The 13,018-nt window shown below is 42.0% G+C and overlaps 1 protein-coding gene across 4 annotated transcripts in view; it reads left to right on the top strand.

Annotated features, from left to right (window-relative positions):
• Nucleotides 1–11,877, top strand: part of SEMA6D (semaphorin 6D) — a 138,374-nt gene extending 126,497 nt beyond the window's left edge. The window contains exons 14-19 of one of the 4 annotated variants that reach the window (XM_069624802.1): nt 123–263; nt 1,912–1,989; nt 4,885–4,943; nt 5,277–5,333; nt 6,109–6,276; nt 8,154–11,877. In XM_069624802.1, coding sequence (XP_069480903.1) covers nt 123–263; nt 1,912–1,989; nt 4,885–4,943; nt 5,277–5,333; nt 6,109–6,276; nt 8,154–9,478 — 1,828 coding nt within the window. In that variant the 3' untranslated portion in view covers nt 9,479–11,877. The remainder of the gene's footprint in view (nt 1–122; nt 264–1,911; nt 1,990–4,884; nt 4,944–5,276; nt 5,334–6,108; nt 6,277–8,153) is intronic. The other 3 variants (XM_069624803.1, XM_069624804.1, XM_069624805.1) reach the window with 3 other exon arrangements.
• Nucleotides 11,878–13,018: the final 1,141 nt, after the last annotated feature.

Raw genomic sequence — 13,018 nt, 5'->3', positions numbered from 1 at the left:
ACCGATAATTTATGAGCAAATCAAACATGTTTACCTTGTTGAATGTTCCGGCCTTTGTCAGGAGGCCTGTTTTCCTCAAAACATGCAATTTCAAGTATCTTTTTTCTCTCTCTCTTAAACAGGTGTACTGCAGACAGTGAAGAAGACAAAAGGGTCCTTTCCCTTCAGCTGGACAGGGAGCACCATGCGATATTTGTGGCCTTCTCCAGTTGCGTTATTAGAATTCCACTTAGCCGCTGCGACCGATACGGATCCTGCAAGAAGTGCGTATGATTTTGAATTCGTATTGCCTCTTGGTCTTGACCATGTTCCTCAGCCGGTCTGAGCAAGGTGTCACATGCGCTACTTGCCACCCCCGCCCTCCCCCCTTTTCCGCTTGCTGCTCTAGGAGACCTCTACCACAATCTTTGTAAGGTCCCTGAAACTCTGTCAGTGTCATTACCTTCCTACTTCCTTCATTTCACCTCCACTTAAACAAACCCAGTCTTAAAGGTATCATTACGTGTTTCATTAGTATTTATTTCTGGATATCCGTGAACATTTTGAAAAAAAAAAACGAATGGAGAAATTACCAAATTTTCGGACCGACAAATGAAAAATACTTTTTTTTAACTTGTTTTTTTAATAATGTGGGGGAGTCCCCCGCACCCCTCCCTCTGAACCCCCTACCTTAACTTAAACCCTTACCCCACCCCCCACCTATTATTTACTATAAATATACTAAAATGCCTACCATTTTCGGTCAAAAAAATGTGGTCATTTCTCCTTCGTTTTTTTTGTATTATGTTATTTCTACGGATACATTTATTTCTTTGTCTGCCTTGAGGATCCCTTTTACAATTCTCTTTTGTGATAGAAAGATTCTCTACAGTAGCCCCCGGCTCCCGGGAAACTATGATAAGCATGGCACTAATGTAGCGGTGATGTGGCACAGGCTTTGCAGATTTACCTGGGGCAGGGGCCTCCAACCTGCAGCTCTCCAAATGATTTGTGCTACGACTTCCTTGATCCCTCAACATCGGTCGTGCTCTTTGGGACTGATGGAAGTTGTAGTCAGAGTATCTGGAGAGCCACAAGTTGCGGAATCCGAACCAAGGTGGAGGACACCTATTCAGCATTGCTAGGCAGCTTCAGCGTATGTCCCGGGAGGATGGCTCAGGCACAGCGCGTTTGCCTTGGAAGCAAGACGATGCAAAGCAATGCAGGTTTGAATACCGGTCCCGCGCTTAGTGACTGGTCTCTGGTATTAAGCGTGTTATAAAAGATTCGTTAATTAATTATGGTGCCATGCTACTCCTACAAAATGTATTCTGCAACTCACTTACTATAGGCCCATTACAGACGAAATGCAACTGGCAGTATATGAATACAAAATCTCGTCAGTTTGCAATCGCGCTTTACTGCCTGAGTTACTGCGTTACAGTGCGTTGTAGATACAAGTAGTGGCCGTTGATTTTCAGTCTTCACCCCTTTTTGAATCAGCGGTGAAATTATATTATTTCCACTGGCAACTACCACTGTACATATGTGATTTTTTTCAATTAGTCTTAACCTGGGGTTTTCTTGTGGTCTCAGGCAGAAGCAATGTGAGCGCGCAGTGTGGGTTTGTCTGCCCATTTCTGGGGAGGAACCAGGCCGGTTTTGCATATGGTCTTTCACCTTTCTGTAGTAGCATGGCAAGCTGAGAAATGATGGTCTGCAGGGTTATCCTGGGCAATATTAGAGGGTATGATTAGTTGAAAACCTTCCAGCCATCTTCTTTTTATTTGTATTGTCCTCGTGACAAGACACAGTACAACATTTATCGCAATAAGTACTTAAAAGTAATTGAAGCCATAGAAAAGTTAAGAAAACGGAACACTGAGGGATTTTGAACTTTTTTTGAATAATTAATTCATGTTCTCTTTACAGGTCTTGTATTGCTTCTCGGGACCCCTACTGCGGCTGGATAAACCACAGCTCGTGTGGCAAAGTGAAGCTGGGCATGTTGTAAGTATGATTGGCAGGTTCATTTGTGTGGGGAGGATGACACTGGTTCTTTTATCTGGGACACACTCTATTGACGACCATTCAAAGGAAACCCACTGGTGCCCATTCCAGACTCCCTGAACATCTCACTTCCTGCCTCTGTTCCCGTTCAGAAACATGCAGTGCACGTGTGTCCCCGTCAGACATTTGCAGGCTAGGGTTGTACTGTAAATTACAGCACTCCCGAGAAAGACATTTTCGGGTGTCTGCACACTTACCTTTAATGATGGGGAGGCATGTAATGCTGGCTTTATACAGAGCCAGTGTGTCCCCACACCGCTGTACTACACAAATATGCATCAGTGCAGCATTGACAAAAAATATGAACTTTCCCCAGGAATCAAGCTAGAGGTTTTCGCTTTTCTTTACAAACGTTTTAGAGGCAAAATGGAGGAAAAGTGAACGCAATAAATTATCGTTGTTTGATCAGCATCACTTTAGCTTCGTTTAGGGCAAAATGCCCTCTGCCCGCATCAGATGCATGCACTCACACATGCCTCTACTGTGCCGCTTGATATCAAGAGCATTAAAATGCACGTTCAGAGTAGTTGCCAGGAACGGCGTGATTGCAAGAATGGTAGGTATGCATCGTGTAGCAACAGACTCACTCGGAGATGCATTTTCAGGGGGAATGGGCAGGGGCCCAAATTAAGATTGAATAACCACGATCTAATAGCAGCTCCTGGGGTTCTAGCATTAACTAGGGACCAGGAGCTACCACTGGAGGATGAGGCCCTAGTAGACCGTGTTCCGCAAATCTAATTTCCACATAAGTTACAAACCATATCATTTTGTGCGTTACTTATGACCCCTTAGGCTTTAAATGTCATGTAGATGTGTCCTAATGTTTGTTTATAAATGTCCTCAACTGTACAGAGTTAAATTCACTTGGGTGCGTTTGATCAGCATCAGTTGGTCTGTGGAGCCAAAAGTAGCTCCTGCAATCTCTTGATGTCAAGCTAACCAAGCTCTCCCAGGCTACAAGCAGTAACTAAATGACTCCCAGCTCTCCTTAATTTATAACCCTGCATAGGACACATGCCACACCTTGATGTGCTACATTGAAAGTAGCCTGGTCTAAATGTTAATATTGAAGTTTCAGGACGTGATTGTTCGTGGGGAACAATGCAAATACATGTGGCACACTTTTTTGTGTAAGACAAGCCCACATTTCTGATAATCTCACTAGATTCGGAAGTTGTGTAAGCATTTATGTATTGGCAACTACATACTACTGAACGCAAGACGTAAGTCAGTTGCGATGATTCAGTACAGTTTTTTTTCCAACGTGCCTTGGCTACGTCAATCTATTTTTCAGACTCTTAACCTCAAAGCCATCGCACAGGCATAGTGTACATTATGTATTGACCTATTTATTCCGCTATACCATAGAGTGCCTATGGTTCAATATCGCAATGAATTCACGGTTGATGAAAGTACTGTTGACAAAGCTATAAGTGTGTCAAGCAGCCCCTCATCACATGTGTGTGGTCCCTAATGGGGTACTGCTTTGTAACCTGGTGCATGCAGTAATGGTAAACAGTCATTTTACCGAAAACAATACAAAGTGGTAAATTTCACTGAGGTACATAACGCTGAAAAACACCGAAAATATTAATTAAATATATTATATATGGGGTAGTGGTGTAAGGGGTTAAAATGAGTCGGGATGGGGTTGGGGTGTTGTTATAAGGGTGGAAAAACGGAGGGCAAATTGAAAAAAAAGAAAAGTGTTTTTCAGTATTACAGTCACAATGGTACCACTCTGAAATTTTGGTCGGTAAAATCACAAATAATCGTAGTAATATATGGTTCTCTGTAATTTACTCGACGACAGAATTCCACCAGTAAACAAACGAGTCAGTGGCTTTCCTTTTTAGTTTGGGCTATTCAGTGGCAGAGACGCTTGCAAGCCAAAACTATTGCATTAAAGTACAGATAGGGATATACGGCATATGAGAAGGGACACAAAGCTTGTAGGTGCTGTTTGGTTATTTACCCACCCATTGACTGTCCATGCCATGGTACTTCCTATGGCCATTCCCAACCAGTTCCTGCCCCTCACCGCCCAAAACACCTCCTCATGCGAACTCTTTAAGCTTGCTTTAATCAAGCCTTGCCATCAAACTTTGCACTCGGGAGTGCCTGCCAGTGTTTTTTCAAAACAGCCTTCTGAGAGTAAATGACTTAATTGGAACTGTAAACCCGCTACTGGTGTAATGAAAATGTCTAAACCAGGTCTGACTTTTGCCACCTAATTTATAAGCACTATTCGTATCCTTCACTGAAGTCCTATTATAAACAAACTTTGACAAAGCCAACAATTTTGGCGTTTGCATAAGTATTAGACATTTGCCAGTCACTGCTATTAGATGCCTGGTTACCCGGACCTGCTGCCATCAATGGCCGGTTAATACCACTACGGCAGTGCCTGGCAAGTGCCTTTGCCGTGCCTACACAAAAGCCCAAACTGTTGCTATTGCCAGTGCTTGTTTTAATAGAGGCAATCAAGCTCCCCCCCCACTATGACTGTCCTACACTTCTTTATTCCCATCAATGTACCCACCTCCTTAAAAAGCGAAAAAGAGATGGCAATGTCTCCAGCTGCGTGGTGCCATAGGCACTATATTGGTGGCAATATCACCTAATGCTGTGATGCATGCATGGCTTATGCCTAATTTACTAAACTTAGTCCACTTAGCTAAATTCATTGCACCAGTTTGTTTGAAGGACATAATATACTGTAAAATATTTTGCTTTGGGGGACCTCTTCTGATTGGCTCGCAGTGCTGAGTTGTTTTTTGAGCTTTGCCCGCTGAACGAACCCCTATAAATGTTACATCTTTGCCGTTACAGCACCGCCTACGAGCAAGATGTGGAATACGGAAACACTGCGCATCTTGGAGAATGCCACGGTAAGAATGAGTCACGTTCATGTTGAAAATCCTCTCCAATAACATCCCAGCAGTGGAAGCCCTCAATGTTAATTGTTAACAAGGCTTCCTAGTGCGCTCTTATAGTGAGCACGCGCCATCTAATTTCGATGCGTATTGCACTGCAACATACGAAGCTCCTGTAGCTTTTCTACGCCTTTTAGTTTCTAGGGGCCGCCAATTGAAGTAATCTGAACAAACTTCTTTTTTGTGATCTACAATATTTTATTTTCCATTTCTACTATTTTGGAGTTTGACCTTTTTTGCTTTCGTTTGGTTACTTTCACTGATTACCTGTTCCTTTAATTCCTTTAGACCTTTTGCCTACTACAACTACACCAGATTACAAAATATTTGGCGATCCAACATCTGGTTAGTTTTTTTATGAATTAATTACTTTTCCTTTTCTTCAGTTAAGCATTTTCAGCTTTTTTTCCCGCCCCCTCCTTTTCGCAGTCGGCAGTTCCTCATTTTTGTGCTTCTATTCATATACTCCGCCGATCGTAGCGATAGCCGGATTTCTCTTGCTCAGCGCTTCACCTCTGTGTAACCGCATGTTACGAGTTCATCATTTACTGAGACTGATCTTTTATTGAATGAGCTTAATTAACATCTGCGGCATCTTCACAGCACGAAAGCTCACACAGCTTTACACTCTCCCCGCCATGCATTGTTGCCGCCATTTTGTGTCATCTTCTGCAGAAGGGGGACAGAGCCCGCTCCAGGTTGTCCTCATTTTAGAAGATGAGTACACATTCCAAAAATGTGTACCATTAAAGTTTGGGAGCGATTTTATTTATTCCACTGGAAATGTTCCGTAGTCTTTGTATGATATAACTTTTAACCCTTTCACGGCCCAGCGGATGTATAAATCGTTATTTCTGTACACACGCGTTAAGGTCGTGGCTGTGAAAGAGTTAACTGACATCTTCATTGGGATTTGATGTTGTATTTTTGAAGTGTGTGGATGAGACAAAGTATGCTTCTGAGTGCCAAATGCTTACTTATTTATCCTGAAAGCGATTAATGTCATAGTTAATTATGCATCATTCATGATGTGTTGGAATTTTTGGTGGGAAAGAACCACAATTGGGATGAGGTACTCAGTATAAAGTAAGAAATAATAAAAATGTATTTGCCACCACAGACCAAGAATTGCCATCATCTTCTGTAACCGCTGTGACAAGTGCCCCAGTTCTCACACCCAGAGTGATTGGTTCCTGGAAACCAAGAGCGACTGGCTCTCGAAAATATGTAGTGCAAGATGACCCAGACACTTCTGATTATATTGATCCAATATCAGGTGTCCCGAAGGGTAAGGCCTTACAAGGGAACCACCGATAGCTGAAAGGAAATCTGATGGGCAATATGATTTATCGTTTTGATGTTGTGCACACTAGATGCGTGTTACAAACCTAGAGGTTGTAGTATTTCATAATAGTATTTTGCAAGTACACACATCGGAACACGTTTTGGCCCTTTGGTGCTTTAAAAAATGCACTGTAAATTTGTACAAATAAATAACCTTAATGTTATCAATATATGCATGATGACAGAAACACATGTAACTTTTTCCAAATCCCTACAGTTTAAAACATTTTTATACCCATAAATTAAATCAAATTGAAATAGCTGATGTGATATCAGGTTTCCTTTCAGCCATTATGGCAGTGCATTTTTAGTTTCGCTACTTCATTTTGTTTTTTATTTAAATGTTTTCCTGATACATGGATTTTGTTTTTTTCACAATTTTATATTTTCTTCATTTTTTGTTCTTATTTGTCTCTTTTGCCTTTTTTCTGTTATAATTGATTTCATTGGTCTCTTTATTTAAGCAGCCTCTCTTTTGCTATCTTCAGTCCATCTTTCCCTTGCTATTCTTTTATGCACAATGCCATTTAAACTTGTAACCCCGAACATTGCAAAATGTTCAAAGGCCTTGCCTCTAACAAAAACATCTGCTTTCAGGCTCTCTGCTCCCCCGTTTAGCCTTTGCCTGGACCATTGCATGCCCCTTTATAAGTAGACAAAAAACATGTAATGAACTAACACCTCAGTGGAATTGCCTGTGGCTAGCTAACAACTAAAGACTCTGCAGTGATAATAACTATCATAGACACTAATCCAGTATGTGTTCAACTTGGGTTTTGTTTTAAATGTGTTTTTTTTATGTACTGTGTAAAATGGTCTCATTCTAAAAATTTGTTTCAAAGCAGTAATTTCAACTGAAACACAGTTATCTGCTTGTAAAAACGATATTCAATTGGGCGACTGCTAGTGAGTTAGTGAAAAAATTGTAAGAGCTGCAAAATACATGCCAGAAATAAAATGTAAGCCTGTGGGATAAAAATATCTTAACTCTACTGCTGAGATAAAAGAGTGTACAAGCTCATAATTATTCCACAGTATTAACAACGCTGCACACTGCCATATGTACGATGTACAGCTTTACACGACATTTGCATAATCCTGTTTTTCTTTTCATACTGATTTATGAGTTAGAAAGGAAATTGAGAAACAAATCCTTCCATGAATTATTAATTGGCAGTCCTAAAGTACTGGCACCTTCTCACCTCAATTTCCTTGCGGAAATCATTGATGATAGTCGCAAAGGGCTATTTCAGCTTCGGGCGGCATTGGTAGAAGGGGAAACCAGATTGATAGAGCCATCAGCACAGTTCATGTACACAGGCAGAGACCAGAGCTATTCATTTCATTTGTGCAAACGTCAAGCGTTCTTGATAAGAGAACAAGCATTATATCCGCTAGCTTTACTATGTGTTTGCATAAGAGGTATTTTGCTAATACAATAAATATGTACCAACAAGAGTGACACTGTCCTATTAAGATCAGTGTTCATCTAACTTGTAGACCTATATAAGTTGCACTGCTGGTGGAACAGGAGTGATACGAACACTCCTAGGTGTTCTCATGCAATGATTATGGCTCACTCCATGTTCACTGCATTCCATTTTCCAAAATCCATGTCCTTGTTCACTCAATTGATGTATTTTGCAACTGGTACGGAAGAAAGGACTACCGTTCAAAAGCTGATTTAAAAAAAAGTCAGCATATTAATTGGCATCCTTTGCAAGTTGTACTATTCTAGAGGTTTGGCTTTAATTAGACAACTGCTGCACTTGTTGTGATATATAAATGATGTGAATGATAATCACTATATGTTTGTTACAGGTGTACGGTGGGAAGTACAGTCTGGAGACTCCAACCATATGGTTCACATGAACGTCTTGATCACCTGTGTACTGGCAGCCTTTGTTCTCGGATCCTTTATCGCAGGTGTCGCAGTCTACTGCTACAGAGGAATCTTCATCCGGAAACCCAGAAAAATGCATAAAGACGCAGAATCTGCCCAGTCTTGCACAGACTCGAGCGGAAGTTTTGCAAAGTTAAATGGCTTGTTCGACAGTCCCGTGAAGGAATATCAACACAACATCGATTCACCCAAGCTCTATACCAACCTATTAGCAGGTAGAAAGGACCTGCCACCAAGTGGAGACACCAAGTCCATGCTCATGGAAACCCAAGCCCAGCCCCCCGAACTTGCGGCACTCCCCACTCCGGAGTCCACACCTGTGCTGCAGCAGAAAAGCCTGCAACCAATTAAAAACCAATGGGAAAAGGCCCAAAACAACATTAACGCTTCACGGAAAGAACCACCTCTGAAAAGTCCTCAATTTTTCCCTTCCAGCCCTCCGCCGCATTCACCTCCAAGTCACGGATACATTCCCAGTGCTGTTGTCCTTCCAAATGCAACACATGACTACAATACTTCATTCTCAAATTCCAATGCTCATAAAACTGACAAAAAGATTCAAAACGTCGATCAACAACTGACAAAACCATCCAGTAAAAGGGACCACAGGCGATCAGTTGATTCCAGAAATACCCTGAATGACTTCCTGAAACATTTAAATGAAACAGCCAATAATCCGAAAGCTGTACTGGGAGATATTCAGGTTACTCATCAAGGCAGTCATCAACCACCGCACCCAACCCTAATGCTCGATACTATGGGAAACATGTCAGAAATTCCACCCAAGGTACCTAACAGGGAAGCATCACTCTATTCCCCTACTTCTCTTCCAAGAAACAGTCCAACAAAAAGAGTGGATGTTCCGACAACTCCAACCGGACCAATGGCATCATTAGAGCGACAAAGGGGCCATCATAAAATGTCTTCCCAAAGGCATTCAATATCAGCGCTTCCGAAAAACATGAACTCGCCTAATGGTGTTTTGTTGTCGAGACAACCTAGTGTTAGCCGAGGGAGTTACATGCCTCCTTCTCCAGGTACGAGGATGGACTACCTGCAGGGAACCTCAGTGATGGTCCATGCACAGCCATCTTTGTCCAGACAGAGCAGTTATACGAGCCACGGAACTCTTCCTCGTACAGGACTTAAGAGGACACCCTCCATAAAGCCTGATGTTCCACCGAAGCCCTCGTTTGGGCCTCAACCAACATCAGTCAGACAAATGAACAAATACAGCTACTAAAACCTGTGTAATCAATAACAAACATATATGGTATTAATCTGTACCCTTTAACAGTGTGTTGTTGGAGTATTCTGAAGACAGAGACCTGCTTGTCTAAGGAGGGGAAGAAATGGCCAAAGAAACTGTCTTTACTTCAGCAACATGCGTGTCTTGCCACACAATGTTGGGGGAGAGAATCGCCGTACATGCGAGGAAAACAAAGGAAAGTGCTGGTCATTACATTTCTTTTGTTCGGAGCCACAGAGACGTGTAGCGCAGTGGGGAGACTTTACCATAATGAAAAACTGATGCAGTTCTCTGATTCTAAGCAAATACTTGAAAAATGGGTTTCATTTTCGGCCATTTGAGTGGCCTTCCCATTAAATGTGAACATTTTAATATGTATGCATTCACCTTGCCTCTTGCACAAATGTCAGAATATGGAAATGTTTCAGAGAATTTCTGTGGTAAGAAGCAATTTGCAGAAGTTCAGTTTGGCCCAGCTGTAGCATTTTTCATGTGTGCCATTTGGTTCACCCTGCAGGTAAATCATGTGTAGACGTGCGTGTGGGTACTTTGCACACAATGATGCACTTGGAGATTGTCACTGTCTCTTTTATGCTGGGGAATAATTTACACTGGGTTGGTGAGAAGAAACAAAACAACTCGTGTCAGCTGTCCACTGGGTTCAGAGTTATGCCCAATATAGAGAGCTTTGTCTTTTCAGCCCCTCCGCTGAGCTGTATAAGCTACCCAGTGTGCAATGGTAAGACTTTTTTTTGTTATGCTGCTATAGATCGATAATGTCTACCTTCCTGTTGTAAAGCATTTTGAAGAGCGCACGGTCCTACCACAGGCCATTGTTGGTAATCGTGACTGCCCCGTCCACTGTGAACTTGATACACACACTTTGTCATTGACGGCAGCTAATAGTTAAGAAGGCTTTTGTATCGAAAGGGTGTTTTTAGCTATGTTCACTATCACCTACCGTGAAGGTAAAAACCAATTTTAGGAAAAAAAAGAGAAAAAAGACTGAATACTCTGGCAAAAATGGTATGTGGAAATTCAGCAGTAGTGCAATCACGTTATGTCGTGTGATGTAAGTATGTATTTGCAAGTCATGCGGGCAATGACGACGTTCTGTAAATATCGCTGTATGTATATGTTTATCTGAATCTGTGCATTTTGTGCCTTATTCAAGAGAAAGACAAAAAAGTACTATAATCTGTCAAGTGTCCTCGGTATAGCACATCACATTTTCTGAGTGCCAGATGCATTAGTATTTGTGAACACTCCCAAATAGTAAAAGCAAGGGCAGTTTGTTGGACAAGGCAGCCCTGGGTTGAAAGACGGCGGCAACAATGCACCTTCTTTTAGATGCATTCCATCCAGTTTCAAGAACCATCACTCACTCGCAATGTAAAACCAACGATTGCTCACGGGTAACGACACGCCTCCTTAACTGGCGCAAATCGCATCTGATGTTATGCAGTCTTGGCTTGAAAACCGCGCCTGGCCATATCCTCACTGAAACATAGCTGTGAGCACAGCAAAGGCGTAGAAAAGTACAAGATTTACGAAGGCAAGCCGAATGATAGTCTGTTTAATACAGATGTATATTTCGATGATCCCAAAATTCTTTGAAGTCTAAATTACATACTTACGCAAGGTTAACTCTTAGCATATTATCATCCAAGAATACTGTTGGTTGCATAGATTCTGTGTGTGCGTGTGTTGCATCTCCACACCATGAACTAAGAGCAGACCTAATTCCAAGACTAACAAAACAATAAAGCGATTGTAAATCCCTCACTTAAAAACATACATATTAGACTTAACTGGTACTAATAACAAATTCAAACCATGTCCAATACGCAGCGATGTGAACAAAACAGTACAACGAAATATACCCTGGTTACACTTTGTAATATTTCGCAACTTTGTCAATTGTAACATGCATTTTATCAATGTTATTGTTGAGATTTCGCTTAACTCTTTTCTCAACTCAGAAACGGCTTAGATAGAATTCATGTTACAAATATTAAACTGTTCTTCATTTCACATTAAACTGCACAAACATCCTTATTGTGTAAGCCCTACTAACGTTCTGTAGCATTGTGCTGCCTTGTAGATTGTAAGTGTAAGTTCTATCAGTATTTCCGTTCGGATTTCCAACTAAATCTTCTCATCAGATGATCTGCTTATCCATTTGTGCAAAGGTAAACATGGACTATACCTTTTTATATGGGGAGGCATCAAAGTGACCCAGAAATAAAGTAGCTCTATTCTGTTCTGTAGAGTACTTTAACTTGTGTAGATATCTTGTAAACTTGTATTGTGGATGTGTAAATAATTACGTTCTTTTTGGTTTTTAACACCGCATGTAAAGTCAGAATAAAATATTCAAGTCATTTGTTTCATTTCTGATTAAATGCATCAATCATTTATTTTTAATTGTTTGTCCCAGGAAGCCACCAGAGGGCCTTACTAGATGTGTAGTAGTTGAAGTGAACACTTGTCCAATCGAACTAAGTAATTGAAGCCATTTTAATGTAAGAAAATTCTTTAATTAGCAGGGTCATATACATAAACTCAAGCATACAGAAATTTTAAGACTCCCCATTCTATGCCTATGTCACCCAAACCAGATTTTCTTCTTTGTACACCACACTTGCATACTCCTACTTCCCCTTTCCTCCATACTGTATGGGCGTCCCTCGCTTGGGATGGGAACTGAATCTTTTTCAACACAAAAAAAGTCTTTCCCCTTTTAAATTTAGTTACACACAGGGGTGCTACCCCGGGAGCATGTGCTCCGTTGACTACGGCCACCGGTGCCACACCGTAGCCCTCTTTTCCGCGACGACAGGAGCAGACCTACCTCGCCCAACGCAGTTGTTGAGGCCTTTATGTGGCTTGTAATTCCAGGCGTGTCAAGTCTTCCCAATGGACATGTGTCCCTAGATTATATTTCTATTTCACTTTTTAGATTGTGTTGTACACCGTCCTCCGGTGCCTACCCCCCTCCCTGGTGTATGTCTGCCGCAACGGGTTTAAGCAGGTGCCCGGTCTGTGATAATTCTTTCCCTCCGTCAGACATGCACGCGCTCCCTCCGTTGTCAAGGCAAGGACCACGAGCGGGAATATTATACGGCTTGCACCGCTCTTACGGCCGGTCTCTCAAGAACCAGCTGGCTAGGTGTAGAGAGCTCTTTGACGGATTTCCTCAGGACCACATAAGAGTACGTAAGGAGAAAGACTAAGAAGGTAAGTATAATGTTCTCAAAAGCACCCCGCAAGGGCGACTCCTTCCCAGGGAAGTGATCTAGCTTGTAGTAGGTTCTGTTACCGGCAACGGTACCGAGGATCAGATAGCTACTGGTATTGCAGCCGAGGGGTCCATAGACTCTCCCGGTCCCATAGCTGAGGGGCCACACGGCTCTAATACCGGGCTGGATCCCGAGGGGCTTTCCTCTGATACCAGGCTTGGGCATGAGGGGGCGCCTGAAAGCACTGATAAAAGAACCACCGGTACCATGTCCAAGGGCGAACAACCTACCA

This window comes from Ambystoma mexicanum, chromosome 11, assembly GCF_040938575.1.
Source record: "Ambystoma mexicanum isolate Mex_15411 chromosome 11, UKY_AmexF1_1, whole genome shotgun sequence".
Taxonomy (NCBI): Eukaryota; Metazoa; Chordata; class Amphibia; order Caudata; family Ambystomatidae; genus Ambystoma; species Ambystoma mexicanum.
The sequence above is the reverse complement of the archived record's forward strand: the minus strand, read 5'-3'. Positions and strand labels throughout refer to the sequence as shown.